Source organism: Desmodus rotundus, chromosome 10, assembly GCF_022682495.2.
Source record: "Desmodus rotundus isolate HL8 chromosome 10, HLdesRot8A.1, whole genome shotgun sequence".
NCBI classification, from domain to species: domain Eukaryota; kingdom Metazoa; phylum Chordata; class Mammalia; order Chiroptera; family Phyllostomidae; genus Desmodus; species Desmodus rotundus.
Window position 1 is genome coordinate 74,867,255 of NC_071396.1, and position 16,053 is coordinate 74,883,307.

General features: G+C 40.9%; 1 protein-coding gene across 1 annotated transcript in view; it reads left to right on the forward strand.

Moving 5' to 3' along the window:
• GREB1L (GREB1 like retinoic acid receptor coactivator) overlaps positions 1 to 16,053 on the forward strand; it is a 266,526-nt gene that overhangs the window by 217,177 nt on the left and 33,296 nt on the right. Inside the window, exons 20-24 of the mRNA XM_053913057.1 lie at positions 6,271 to 6,404; positions 9,244 to 9,583; positions 10,007 to 10,030; positions 13,763 to 13,878; positions 14,548 to 14,792. Coding sequence (XP_053769032.1) covers positions 6,271 to 6,404; positions 9,244 to 9,583; positions 10,007 to 10,030; positions 13,763 to 13,878; positions 14,548 to 14,792 — 859 coding nt within the window. The remainder of the gene's footprint in view (positions 1 to 6,270; positions 6,405 to 9,243; positions 9,584 to 10,006; positions 10,031 to 13,762; positions 13,879 to 14,547; positions 14,793 to 16,053) is intronic.

Here is a 16,053-nt window from a genome sequence, read left to right on the forward strand (position 1 = left end):
CAATATATTGTTGGTGAGGGTGCAGGAGAACTATCCTAATTTACCTTGTTGGTTCAGTCTTTTCCAGAGGGATCATGCCCATGATAGGAAGAAGGACTCTACTTCTGCCTTTTATCTTCTCTTCAATAAAGTAATTAAGAGAAACAGGCTCAAATTAATTTTTCTTAAAATCATTCCTATGGATTATGGTTAATTTTTAGGTATACTAATGGTAGTGTGGTTATATTTTTAAAGGGTTCTTATCTTAGAGATATCTAGTAAAATATTTATGGGTTAGAGGTATAATGCCCAGGATTATATTCTAAATAATTGAGGGATGGAAGTTATTATACTCTAATGTTTAAAAGAAATCATTCCTATGAAATTGAGATCAACATGGAAAAAAGGTAAAACGTTGAATCTAATTTACAACTATAACTTTACATATTTAGGGAGAAGCTCGTAACATTCAGCCCCCTTAGTTATCCTGAAGCCAATGGCCCATAGAAGGAATGACTGGGAAAAGCAAACAAATTCAACTCCAAAAATATTATTGAGCACATATGGGCTTGTGTTAGATCTTTCTAAGAATACACAGTGAGCTCATGGTTTGTAGGAGAGAGCAAGGTACATATCAACGTCACTATTGTCTGAAGTATAATAAGACATACGTAGGGAAAAGAGATCAGGCAGAGGCAGGGGGTTGTGGGGTTGGCAGAATGGGTGAATAGGGTCAAAAGGTATATACTTCCAATTATAAACAAGTCCTGAGGGTATAATGTACAGATGGTAACTATAGTTAACAATACTGTATGGTATATTTGAAAGTTGTTAAGAAATATCTTAAAAGTTCTTACCACAAGGAAAAAAAATTGTGCCCTGGTTGGGTGGCCCAGTTAGAGCATTGTCCTGTACACCAACCAAGGGTTGTGGGTTCAATTCCCAGTCAGGGCACCTACCTATGTTGTGAGTTTGATTCCTGGTCAGGGTGTGTACAGGAGGCAACAGATTGATGTTTTTCTCTCACATCAGTGTTTCTCTCCCTTTCCCTCTCTCTCACACCCCTTTCCCTCTCACTAAAATTGATAAACATATCTTTCAGTGAGGGGAAAAAAAGAAGAAGAAAAAAATTGTAACTATGGGAGGTGATGAATGTTACCTAGACTTATTGTGGTGAGCATTTTGCAATATATATAAATATTAAATCATCATATTATACACCTGAAACTAATATAATGTTATATGTCAATTATATCTCAATTTTCTGTATATTTTTTGTCGGAAAAAAAACATAAAACAAAAAGAAAATAAATAAGACAATTTAAAAAAAAACAAAATTTTCTGGGTGTTGAAGGGAGGGAGAAGTGCCATCCATTGGGGAGCACCAGGAAAGGCGACTTGAAGGACAGAGCCAGCAGCCTGGAAGCGGCCACTCTGGGCAGCAGACAGGTGGGGCAGGGCCACAGAGGAGAAAACTGGCATTTTTCAGAGAATACATAGTAGGATTATAAGCATTAACAATTTCTTATCAAAGGCATAGTATTGTTAGAAATATCAGAATATATATGTTTCTTTTATTTTTATATTAACAACGTAAACATACAGTTTAATGAATTTCTACAAACTGAACACACCCATGAGACTAGCACCCAAATGATGAAATAGAATAGTGCCGCCACCCCAGAAGCCAGGCACTCCCCAACCAAAGGGAAAAAACTCATCTGGCCTCTCACACCATAGGTTTGGCTTGCCCAGTTTTGAACTTTATGTAAATGAAATCATTCAGTATACACTCCTTCGTGTCTGGCTTCTTTTGCTCCTCAATGTTTGTGAGATTCTTCTCTATCTTTCATGAGTCATAAACATTCATTCTTATTACTGTATATAGATTTCACTGGGTTACTTCACCACAATTCATTTATTCATCATGCTCATTTCAAATAGTGCTGCTATAAACATGCTAGCACATGCCTTTTACTACACATATGTATGCACTTCTGTTGGTTATATACCTGGGAGTGAAATTACTGGGTATTAGGGTACACATGTGTACAGCTTTGGGAGATACTGAGAGGCTGCATTTTAAAGCAGTCCATTAACTGTAGAGGCAAAGTCAACATGATTAGAAATGAGAAGATCATTCATCTGGCTTTTCTGGTAATTCAAGTTAGAATAACAAATACAATAATCAGAATAGTGGTCCTGACAATAAAAAAGAATGAAAGAAATGGTAACTTTTCTAGAATTTGCTTATTGGGGAAGAGGGAAAAATCAGAGGTATCTTTGAGGTGATGCCTTTAGTTGGAAAGAAGTCAAGAGGAAGACTGATCATGGTGGGCAGATAAGACAGATTGAATGAGCTAAGATGGATGCAAGGGCATCATATCAAAAGCCAAGTTGGAGTTCAGGCTTTATGTTGAGGATTTGGAATATTTTTTCAAAAACAATGATCAGTGAAGCAGCTTGTGTAGATAAAATCATGAAAGAAAATAAGAAAACTGCCAAGAGGGCAGTGAGGCCAAGGACTAACATGTGAAGGCTGTTGGGTTTGGCCTCCGGAGTGGGATGAAAAGCAGAGGCAGCAGTGGAAGGAGAGGGAGCATTGCTGCGTCAGGTCACTGCTTGGACAGGACTTTGGGAGCGGGGAGATTTTATTTATTTATTTTTAGAGAGAGGGGAGGGAGGGAGAAAGAGAGAAGAAGAAAAACATCAATGTGTGAGAGATACATCGACCTGGTTGCCTCTTGCATGCCCCCATCTGGGGACCTGGTCTGCAAGCTAGGCATGTGCCCTGAACAGGAATGGAACTGGCAGCCTTTTGGTTCCCAGGCCGGTGTTCAATCCACTGAGCCACACCAGCCAGTGTAGGAGGGGGCCATTTCTTTTTAAAGAGAAGGAACATTTTACCCAAAGACCGAGGGATTCAATAAATAGTATGATTTATATTTGGGGACATATGTGTTTTTAGAGTAACATCATTCATTGTTTCATAACTCATATTTTAAAGGGTGGTCCCATTAATAACAACTTTTGTAATACTTACAAACTACAGTCACAGTGTAATGCAAATGTAACAGATTGCGAAAACTGTTCACTTCTAATTCCTGTCTTTAGTAGCTCTGGTTCTTTTTTTTTTAATTTTTTATCTTTAGAGAGAGGGGAAGGGAGTAAGAAAGAGAGGGAGAGAAACATCAATGTGTGAGAGAAACATCAATTCATTGTCTCTTGCACACCCCCAACCAGGGACCTGGCCTGCAACCCAGGGAAGGGTCCTGACCAGGAATTGAAGCGATGACCCCTCCTCAGTTTGCAGGACAACACCCAACCCCCTGAGCCACACCAGTCAGGGCAGTCGCTCTGGTTCTTTAAACTCATGCTGGCCCCAACTGATCATAAGCCATCCATTTAACAACCTGCTCCATAATTTTGCTAAGAGAAAAGAAAGAAATAAAAATGAGGACAGGTGGATACATCCTATTCAGCAAGTTTAAATGCTGCATCTGGAAAGGGAGCAGGCTTGGAGTAGAATTTTACATTTCCCCAAAGAAGTAAGACCAATGATGAGAGAGAAATTGAAGACCAAGTTCATACATGATACAGCTTTTCCACTAACTGTGCTAGCAGTCCGGGTATGGAGGAAAACTCGAATGAATGAGGCTTTTTTCATCCTAAATTACTTATTTGACACAACTATCCAGAACACAGCCAAGAACACAGAAGGAAACAAGCAAACAACAGATGTTACCCAATCTATGCTCTAAGCTTCTGGGATTTATAAGAACATACTCTGGTTCTGTCATAAAACATATTTACTCTCAAAAAAGACCATGTTCCAGCAAGCACAGTTTAGGGGACCTCAAAAAATTAAAAGCTACCAATTAAATAGTGCTTTATTTTTATCTTTTGGACCTTAAAAATCACATAATTGCTCATCACTTGGGATGGGTACTCAAAAGCTCAGAACCAAATTTGTAGCCCACTTCTAACAAAACATGCAGAAGCTTCTGGTATGTATTTCTGAGAGAACTAACTTTATCCCTGGCCAAATCTTACTTCTCTTATCCTTGCTTTTTCTTCCTCTGATCACCTGATATTTCCTCTGATATTTCTATCTTACACATTTTAAGCTACTATACTACCTTTATGAAGTCAACTGGAGAGTGCTTAAAGAAAAATGTTAATACATAATAAATAACAAAAATGAGACTAAAATGCACAGGCAACATGACAAGAAGAAATGACTAAAAAAGTAATGTACAAAAGAGGAAGGAAAGCTATTTTTTTAAAAAACAGATACATGAACTCAAAAAGCTTATTAGCTTAAGGACCAGCAACGTGTCAGATATCCCAGGGTCTTTTGAAGGAGCCTTTGTGTCACATCCCAAAGTTCATTTTTATAGTGGTGACTGAGTCATCAAGAAGAGGGACAGATTAAATACTGTGTATTCTGTTTAAGGCAGAAAAGTATACATTCTACTTTTAAAATAAATTTTGTTTGTAAAAGGATAAGCTTCTAAGAATTACCATCATTACATTCTGTCAGAAGAGTGTCCTGCAATGGAGGAGTTTATCAGTTTGTTGATTTCCACAGAGTTTTATAGACAGCGTATGTATCAGAGAGCTGCTCCGAGAAGAGGGAAGTTTGACCTGTGACAGTGCCAGCCTTCAAAATGCTATTCTTCCAAAAATGTCTGAACAGAGAAAGAGACGACAAACCATCTATATAGTTATCCTCAGCTTTAAGAAAGCATGTCAACATTCCACTAATCACATATTGTTAATTTGAAGTGAAAAAAAAATTTAATTATACCTCAGAGATCATTATAGAGTTGGTATCAGGTTATATAATGAAATAATTTTTCCAGCTCTATTGAGGTATAATTGATAAAATTGTAAGATACTTAAAGTGTACACTGTGATGATTTGATTATGTATGTATATATTATGCAAGGATTCCTCCCATCTAGATAATAGAACCATCACTATATGTGTATATTTTGTTAAGGACATTTTAAGTTCTTCTTCCTTATCAAATTTCAGTTACACAGTATGTTATCTACTACAGTCATCATGTGATACATTAGATCCTCAGAACTTACTCTTCTCATAGCTGAAAGTTTGTGCCATTTTACCAACTGCTCCCTATTTCACCCACCTCCCAGCCCCTGGCAACCACTATTCTACCCTCTGTTTGACATATATCATATACACACACACATATGTTTTTACATTCCACATATAGGTGATACAATGCACTATTTGTCTTTCTCTGCCTGTCTTATTTCACTTAGTGTAATGCCCTGAGGTCCATCCCTGTTGTTGCAAATGGCAGGATGCCCTCCTTTCTCATGGCTGAATAATATTCCTGTACATACATATATATGTGTGTGTATTTATGTACATACCTATATACAGGTTGGGGCAAAAGTAGGTTTACGGTGTGTGTATGCAAAATAGTTTATTCTTCTATTATTTATTCATTATTGTATTATTTTCCATACAACTGTAAACCTATTTTTGCTCCACCCTATATATCACATCTTTCTTTACTCATTCTTGCACTGACAGACAATTAAATTGATTCAATCCCTGACTGTCGTGAATAATGCTGCCGTGAAGATGGGAGTGCAGATAGCACTTTGACATCCTGTTTTAATTTCCTTTGAATATATACCCAGAAGTGGAAATGCTGGATCAGATGGCAGTTCTATTTTTAATTTCTTTAGGAACCTCCGTACTATTTTCCACAGTGGCTGCATTCATTTATATTCCCACCAACAGTGCACAAGGGTTCCCTTCTCTCCAGATCCTCACCAACACTTGTTATCATTTGTCTTTTTGATGACAGCCATTGTAGCAAGTGTGAGGTGATATTTCATTGTGGTTTTGATTTGCATTTCCCTGATGATTAGTGATGTTATACACCTTTTGGTGTACCTGTTGGCCATTTGTAGATATTCTTTAGAAAAATGTCTATTTAATTCCTCTGCCCATTTGTTAATTGCATTTTTTTGTTATTGAGTTGTGGGAGTTCTTTATATATTTTGAGTATCAACCCCTTCCTCATCATATGTATGATTTGCAAATATTTCCTCTCATTCCATAGGTTTCCTTTTCATTTTATTGATGGTTTCCTTTGCTGTGCAAAGCTTTTTAGTTTGCTGTAGTCCCACTTCTTTATTCAAAATTTCTAACTTTCCAGGAAATAACCTATTACAGGGTTTTTCTCCGTAAAAACGAAGACACATTGTATTCTGTCCTCACTGGGTTTTGCTCTGTATTTTGAATCAGGAGGACATGAGCTGCGAGGAAAAGCTGTATTTTGGCTTGAATGAGTACAGTAAGTCTCTACAGTGGGGGATCACAAGCCCACTTCTGAGATGTGATGAGACTTTTGAAAAAATGGTGAACACGCTCTTGGAGAGGTAAATAAAATCTTCAACCTTTTCTTTAGCTGTACTTGCATATCTAAAGTAGCCAAAAGTCTTTTGTGTTAGTGCCACGGGGAGTGTGCAATTGACATGCAATAGCGGAATAAAAATAGCCTTTCCTAAAATGACCTTTTCCTCATGTGGATTTTCAATGATCATCCAAGACCAACAAAGGAAACTAGAGACTCACAGTGAGACCTGGAGCCACTTTCCGTGCCTTGAATCGCCTCCCAGGCATGCTTCATGGCTACCACCCGGAGGCTACCCAGGCAGAGAGGGATCTGCGTGTGAAAAACCATTCCTCTGAGGTCTGCCCTTCCCCATCATACACCCCACGTGTTTCCATTTCCCCCTTTTTTCTCCTCTGTCCACCACAGGCAAGTGCCCCTAGATGACCTGTTAAAACCTAAACTTTACTGTGAGATGTTTGGAGTGTAGACTGGAGAAAATTAAGGAACAGTCAGATCATTTCAGTTCAGTTCCTTGTGTCCCTTCTCCAGCCCCTGACCTTGGAAATTAAGGCTCATGACTCTTCTGTTTCCTCTGCCTTCTTTTTATTCCCCAATTCCAGGTCAAACTGTGGGAGAGTAAAGGGTTTTCCTATTGTTTCCTCTCTGGTTTTGAATCATGGACTCAAAGAGTGGGTAAAGGCGTGAGAATTTACCTAACCTAATAGAGGTCCCTGCCCACCCTCCACAATGCTCTGTCTGACCACCCAGTGATGGTACAAGGAGCTCTTTTCGATGAGTCACATTCTAAGTTTTAGAAGCTCTAGTTCTTAAAACGTGCTCCAATTGATCACAAGCCATCTATGCAACAACCTGTCCCATAACTTTGCTAGGAAAAAGAAAGAGTAATAAAAGTGAGGACAGGTGGATGCATCCTATCCAGCAAGTCAAAATGCTGTGTCAGGAAAAGGAGCAGGCTTGAAGTAGGATTTTATATTTTTGCAGCTGCTGGATTTCAAAAGACTTAACTGAGACTGTGGCATTAATCCCTTCACAGCACATGTGATCATAGATTTCTAAAATCAGCCCATGAGCTTCCCCTGTGTTTCCCACCCACCCGATATATCTGCCGTTTTGGAGTGTATCTTTTTTTCTAGTAACATCATTCAGAGTTTCATAACTTGTGTTTTAATGGGTGATCCATCAACTTATATTACAACTTTGGTAATACAAAACTACAGTTCCAGTTTAATGCAAATATAACAAATTGGGAAAACTATTCACTTCTTTGTTTATGCTTCTTTCAGAGTATGAAATCTAAAATGCTTGTATATCAAAGTTACCATTTGTTCTAACTTTGGCTTCCCTGCATGGCCCAGCAAAAAACACTCACAGCTTTAAATTGGATCATCTGTGCTTGCTTCTTCCAACCCAGTCACCCCAGGCTAATAAGGGCTATAATTTACTGAATACTTGAAGGGACTGACTGACCCAGGAATCATTGAACTAAAAGATTTCATCACTTTTCCCCAATCTACCAAAGCCTTGCAATGTAAGAAGCCATTGTGAGAGACCTGAGTGAAATCTAGACCTAGCTGTGTCTCCGATGGTTGGACGAGCTTGGGCAAGTAGCAGAATTCTCTTGGCCCCTTGACTCATTCTCCTTTTATGAGAAGGTGGAGCGGTCAGAGCCTGGGGCATCTACGACCCTTCCAATTCTAAAGTACTTCAAAAACACACAGATCATTTGATCGCCCTAGTTGGTATTTGACCCTGGGCTTTTCTGTGCAAGGCCAGTGAACCACTTGTTTTACTTTAAATAGAATTATAAAGTAGAACAAAGGTGAAATCCTTCATTGGCCTACCCAGCTGCTAGGCAGCTACATGTGCTACCAGCGGGCAACCAGAAAGAAAGTTCACAGACTCACCCCCATTTTGCCAGCACCTACTTTCTTGACCAGCGTCTCTTCATGCCTGAGAGTGAGTCCTCTTTGCCTGTTTATAGTCATTTTATCAGCAGGCCTGGCTTTTGGAGGAATAGCACAGAAATGAGAGATTTATTTTCTGCCTGCTGTGTACTTGTGAAAACTGCCAATTTGAACGAAGTGATCCTCTTACCTGGCAGTTCAGGCTGGTGGTTGGGGGGCAGGGGTGAAGCCAAGACACAGTCCTGCTCCTTGCCAGGCTCCCTTTACCAAGCAGGCTCAGGTGATAGGAGGCCACACCACTAGGGGGTGCTGTTTCTCCAGTCAACTCCAAGTTTCCTCCAGCACCAAGGCACATTTTATGGGAAGATACAGTTACTGCTATCTGTGGGGCTAACCTCAGATTAGTAATAATAATTACTCTTTTTATATCTGATACTCTACAGACATGATATTAAAGTCTCAGTTTCCTTTAGTGCAATCATAAGTATTAGAGACAAGTTGACAAAATGCCTCCATTCTAACTCAGTGCCACCAGCAAGATATGAGGATCCAGGGATAATCCATTGTGACAACCTGACTGACCAGTGCTTCTCAAAATGTAGTGTGCACACAAATCACCTGGGAATCATGTCAAGATGTGGACTCTGATTCAGTACATGTGGGGTTGGGGGACTTGGGATTTCTAACAATCCCAGGTGGTACTGCTGCTGGTGCACAGGCCACACTCAGAGAAGCTGGGGTTGCTAGACTGTCCCTAAACCTCTTTAATTTACTTGCCTATCCTAACAGGTTCTGACTCAAAGGCTTTGGAATCTCAACTTTTCCTTCTAGAGCAGTGGGTTCCAAGGTTATTCTAGAGCTAAGCCCACCGCTTATCACTAACCCCTCCTGCCATGGTTGGCCTCCATTCTGGCTGGCCTGTGGCCCAGGTGCCTAGCTCCCTGTGTTCTGTTGAAGGTACCCCAGGCTGCACAGCATGGTCGTCCGCTGCTACCTTCTCATCCAGCAGTACTCGGAGGCTCTGATGGCTCTCACCACCATGGCGTCCCTCCGAGACCACAGCACACCAGAGACACTCAGCATTATGGATGACCTCATCACCTCCCCAGGAAAAACCAAAAGTGGGAGGGGACACATGCTCATTATCAGGGTGCCCTCGGTGCAGCTGGCAATGTTAGCCAAGGAGCGGCTGCAGGAGGTGCGCGACAAGCTGGGGCTGCAGTACCGCTTTGAGATCATCCTTGGGAACCCTGCCTCTGAAGTCAGTGTTGCAACTCACTTTGTGGCGCGATTAAAGGTTAGCAATGGACAGACATTTCTCCTTTGAAATTCCATCTGTTTCTGTTTTCTAGGAACCCCACATTGGTGGCTCAGAGGCCTGAGTTTAACAGGGTTTTGTACCTGTCAGTCTGATCTTCATGACAATATTAAGGCTAAACTAAAGGACTTTACTTTCCTAGTTGGAACCAGTTTATTAAGATTCTGTCAAGCCCCCTGCCCTCTTTAGCGTGTGCATGCAGTTGGTCTTCCATGCTCTCCAACTGCGGGTGCAAAAATGAGATGACCCAATTTAGCCCTATGTTTATTGACCTTGTTCAAAATGCATCTAGCCCATGGCCATCTTTTTTCTCAGTAATAAAAAGGTAAGTTGTTCTCTCAGGCCTCTGTGGGGTACGCCTTTAAGAACCATCAATTCACTAATTCTTTTCTGTCCATCTAGCCTGTCTGCTCATGTCTAGAGTTGGTAAAGTATTCTGTTTTATCTTCAGTATTCATGTAGAAGTATTCCCTGCCTCTTGCATGTGAATTCTGCAACAGTTTGTTGTTTCTTTGAACCTGCTTTGACCCTCAGCCCCAAGGCTTGGGCTGGAGTGAGGCTCTCCAGGCACCCTGCACAGGGACTTAGTGCATGAGCAAACTCACTCCCCTCTGCACGGCCAGGGGATGCCTGCTTTTCCTAAGCACCTGCTGTTAGGCATGGGGAGTGGGGGAGAATTCATAAGTCAACTAAAAAGCTACTTTATGCTCTGCTCCTTATGTCCTGCTTGGGTTTTTCTGGGGACTTTCATAATCCAGGGTGTCCTAGCCATTTAAAAGCATTTAATAAAATACTGCATATGTGTCAGTACAGCACTCCGCAAGGTATAGTACATCTGACTTAGACCAACATGATATCAGCACCCTGCACACTAAATACGGAACTAAACTGAGTTTACAGTTCTTACGAAAAGAATCACGTAGTCTTGAGGGATTTGCATTTCCACACTGGGCTGCAGTTTCTCACCTGCAAAATGAGGGAGTTGGACTGTAGGATCTCTAAGGACTCTAATTTCGGGGTTATTATTTAGTGTTCACAGAGCATTTTGCAAATATAAACCTTCTTTGACATTCTATTAGCCAACCCAAATTGAATAATCCAAAATGCAAACAAAATGTATTAGCTTGATAAGCAGCAGGAACAAATAAATTTAAAAATAGAAACTCCTATATTTAGTGGAAATTGTAACATTTCTATTTCATCTGTAGATATAATGTTCACCATTTTAAATTATAGTCACGGACCACATTAGATCTGAATTCCTAGGGTGACTAACAAGTAAGAGCCCAGAACCCCTTCTTACAGTATAACTCATTGAGACATAGGTGGCGACAACATGAGTGGTACTAATGATGAAGAATCTGGAAAGGCAAATCCCCCACACCTGTTGCAGAGAGATGGTTTTTAAAGGACACGAGGCTGCAGCGTCTTCGCTGCATCTCCCTTGACACTGATCATGGGCAGCTATTAATAGAGTCTTAGGTTACTTGTTCAGACCCTTCAAAAGTGCCCATTACTAAGTCAGTATAAATCAGCATGTCCTAGTAATTTGCCTCTCTGGACCATAGTTTGAAAGCCACAGTCAACACCTGGGGCTCTGAGCCTGGCTGTCCTCACCTACAGGGCCTATGAGGGTGATTGGTCTGAGCAGTTGCTGTTCCAAGAGCTGCCAGAATCAAAGGGGATCTCGAAGCCACTCTATCTCGATATGTATGAGTAACTGCTGGGCACCAATGACACAAAAAGAGATTTCATATTTCCCAAACGACTGCATTACACTAATCCATCCTGTTAAAACTCTCTATTTGTGTGAAAGTGAAAACATGAAACCTGTTATCTTCCCATACTAAGCAACACTGCCCCTTGCCAGAAGGTCTTGGCTTCACCTGTTGATTTCTAAGTTACCAGTCTCCTCGGCCGTTGCTGGGATGGTATGGCTGTGCCTTCTATCTCTAGCCTTGGTTAAAATCCCATGCCTCCTTTTCTATATGGTCCTATTTTTGTGCTTCCCTCTAGTTACCCTTTATGTATTGTGGTTAACTTGGAAGTCATGACATGCACTGGAAGGATCCAAGGTTTAAATCTAAATCAGTTCCTCCGGGGGCGGGGGGCCTGTGAAGCCCCCTGTTTTCCTTGAACTCAGTGCTCACCCGGTCTTCTATGTTGTGTTAAATGCCCCTGCAGCGACATCATCCTGGGCATGGTCAGTGCCCCTGAGAATTGCAGCCGTCATTCATCAGGATTAGCAATGTGACAGAAAAGCACTTTATAGTGGTTTGGCTAGCTCTGACTGGTCAAAAGTAAAAGCAAGATTTGTTTAATAAGCTTTTGAAAGTAAATCTTTTGTACTAAAACATAACAATCTGTTATCCCATCATTGTAATCCAACCCCATTATTCGCGGAGGAACCGTGGCCTATGGATAGTTCCTGGGGGATAAAATATGTGCAGGGAGAACCCCAGCATCAGGGATGTCATGAGTCCAATGTGATGGTGATAAGTGAAATTAGTTCTGTTTCCAGAATTGTTTGCTTTAAACCAGGTAAAGTCATGGTTCCCTTTGTCATGAAAATGTATGAAAAACTGAATTCTTGTAGAGACATTTCTTCTAGTATTTTTTAAAAATCTTTTTGATAGATTGATTTTCTAAGATATTAAATGTCTCTCAAACTTGTGAACAGTTATGTAGATCCACAGATTTCCCCTTAGTATGCAAATAAATGATAAAAGATTTGTCAACAAGGTTACGGTTTTTCCAGTTTTACAAATTATATACATTTTATTTGAATAATTGTGAATACATTTCTTGACTGGTATTTCTAGACATCAACAAATTATCAATCAAACCCTATCATATTATTTCTTGCCTGTTGGGTTTCTTTTATCGCATGCTGTGTTTTGCAAAGGAAATACCAGTCTATTTTAAAATAAAATTGCATGCATTACATAACACCTCACTCCTTAGTCCTTGTTCTCCAAAGCATTATGAGAAATGTCAGTTCATTTCTTACAACTCATGCTAGACAGCTGATATAAAACATAGTTCGATGCTACATAATATATAAATAGTAGGAACTGCGTCAACTTCTTAAGAGGTGGTCTGTTATTTTCTGCTCTAAATTAGAAGAATCTATAAGATCTTTTCACTTTTGAACATCTTTTAGGTTGGTAAGATTTTTTTTCACTTCATTGAAATATTTATGCTTTCAAGATTGACATTCCATTTATTAAAGATAAACATGTGTAACATGTATATATGTGTTACTATATATGAGAAGTTGATGCTTAATAGATTCTTTGTGAAATCATGAGCTCATTACATTACTCTTCTAAGGAAGGAACAGGGTTTTTTCTTGGCCCAGGTTTGGTTCTATTTTTAGCCTTCTTGAGAAAGACTTTCTGTGGCTGTAAGCTAGTTGTTACTTACTTTGAAAGTCCATAAAGGGAAAAAATGGAAAAATAACCATCAGGGGAGGCTAACTTCATGATTTTCATGGTGAAAATGCCTGTTTTCATGGAGTTTTGTTGAGATTCTTTTATTAGTCATTCACAACTGAAACTGTCTTTTTCAGTCTCAACAATCTGTGTATTATATGAAGAATGTATATATAAGAGCTTTGAATCAGCCCTGGCTGGTGTGGCTCAGTGGATTGAGTGCCAGCCGGCAAACCAAAGGGTTGCTGGTTTCATTCCCAGTTGAGGACACGTGCCTGAGTTGCAGGCCAGGTCCCCAGTGGGGGGCTGCGTAAGAGACAGCCATACACTGATGTTTCTCTCCCTCTTTCTCTCTCTCTCCCCCTCTCTCTAAAAATAAATAAGTAAAATCTTTTTTAAAAAGAGCCATGAATCAGGTGGTTTAAGCAGGATTCTTGCTGTACGGTCTGTGGGCTATTTCACATCACTTCTGTGGCTTGTGTGGCTAATGCATGACAGATACCAAGATCTCACGTTGTATCCTATTGATATAAAACTGGAGGCCACATTCTTCTAGAGCATTTTGTGTGTGCTTTTTAGTAGCAACTAAAATATGTACACACACTTAGTGGCAGTCATTTGGAAGCACAAATATGTATTGACAAATCCTGGACCTAGAAATCTTTAAAAAGGTAGAAACTTAAATAAGTGGTTTTAATTTTATCATATTGGTCCCTTTCTATAGACCTGGAGAGGAAATGAACCAGAAGAATGGGTCCCTCGGACATACCAAGATTTAGAAGGTCTGCCTTGTATTGTGATATTAACTGGCAAAGATCCTCTTGGAGAAACCTTTCCCAGGTACAATATGAATAATTGGTTCTCATTTTTTATTAGTTGCCCCTGAGCTGATGGTTAACATCTGGCTGACACTTAACTATCATATTCATTTGGCAAGTGGGAAGAGAAATTATTTTGCAGGGATATAAGAAATATAGCCTTCCTTGGTTCCTTCTTTTGACTTTTCATAGATCACCTAGCAATTTTGGGAATGAAAGATAGCCACAGTTGAAAATGTTTGTTCATTAAAGCAGGGCATCCAGAGGCAGAGAGGAAATACATCTACCTGAAACCAGGATTTTTTTTGTTTTTGAATGAAGACTCTTTGCTGTTTCCAGCCCCTTCACAGATCTAAGGCCTGCAGACTGGAAGGCAACAACAATAATAATAATAATAGCATTAACTGAATGCTCATTATGTTAGATATCACCATAAATGCCTTACATGTGTCCTGCCATTCATTGTTTACAATAACTGTTAGCCAGGCACTGTTACTCTATTTTATACTTGGACAAAATGAAGTGACTACGGCGAGGTTATAACTGCTAGGAGGTGAGGCTTAAATCAAGGACTACCTGGCACAGAAACCTGTGATTTTACCTGCTGAGATACAGCCAGCTATCCAGGCATACACCAACACTGCATGCACGGCCAGGTAGACTCACCAAAAACATGATTACTTTTGTGCAGGTCTTTGAAGTACTGTGACCTCCGGTTAATCGATTCAAGCTATTTAACTCGCACGGCTCTGGAACAGGAAGTGGGTCTGGCGTGCTGCTATGTCTCAAAAGAGGTCATCCGGGGATCCACTGTCGCCCTAGACCTTAGTGGGAAGGAGCAAGAGAGAGTCACTGTGAGCGAGAATGACTCCGATGAGCTGCTGATCGATCTGGAAAGGCCCCAGAGCAACAGTAGTGCTGTCACCGGAACCTCGGGTGAGTACTCTTCTCTTTTGAGAGATAAGGGACAGGAGGCGGGATAGGTAGGCATGTGGAAGGCAGAGGCATCTACTGACACCCCTCAAGGCTGTCCAAGGAGCCTTGGTGACTCAGGCACCTGGTCCAGACCTCATTTCCCTGGAAGAATACTTAAAAGCATGACAGACAGCCACAAAATACTTCTCTAGGTAAGCATTTAATGAAGAGCTTGGTAATAGGCTAAATATAGTAAATTAATTTTACCAACCTTAGTCTGCACATTTCCCCTAGTCTCTCCTACCCTCATCATCTCATGGATATTATGCACCTTATATTTGCACAGAGGCCCTGTCTTCCCTCCAGATCCTGAAGCTATAAGTTTGTGTTAGTTGGCTTAGAACCTGGCACAAAGTGTTTGTTTGAAAGGATGGATGGACCTTATGGTGGATGGATGGATGGATGGATGGATGGATGACTTTTCTTAGTATTCAATAGCAAGTGTTTGCATCCTGAAGGCTCCTCTGGGGCCACTGGCTGACTGTGAGGATCCACATGCCGGCCTCCAGCCCCTCTCGCAGCATTCCTGTGGCCTCTGACAGTGCTCCACGTGTGTTCTCCTGATAAATTGTGTTGCAGCAGATGATGCAGCAGCATTTCCATTTGTTTCTGACTCTGAGTGAAGGTAATAAGGCTTAACATAGGGCCCTGGCTGGTGTGGCTCAGTGAATTGAGAGCCAGCCTGCGAACTAAAGGGTCACCAATTCGATTCCCAGTCAGGGCACATGCCTGGGTTGCAGGCCAGGTCCCCCCAGTAGGAGACGTGCAGGAGGCAACCACCCATTGATGTTTCTCTCCCTTTCTTTCTCCCTCTCTTCCCCTCTCTAAGAAATAAATAAATACAATCTTAAAAGATTTAAAAAAAAAAAAACACCTAACATAGGAAACTTGAAGACTGTAACAAAGTATAGAGAGTACAAGTGAAAAGCCTCTACCAGAGAGAACCGCCAATCACCTTCCCTCTGTCCCATGTTTCCCTCTTTCCATCACTGACACAGACACACAAACACGCACAGATTCCGTGGCGGAAGCAGCGCTGGTCTTTCTGTTCATTCTGTCAGCTGTTGTTAGCTCCCAAAGAGGCTGTTATCTGTGGGATTTCTATCTTTCGATGGTGACCCCCCCGCTTGGAAGAGCAGGAGGGTCCTCAGGCAGGGATCAGGGCCAGGCCTCCCTGCCCCTCCACCACAGGCTCCCCCAGGTCAGAAAAAGTGTGAGAGGT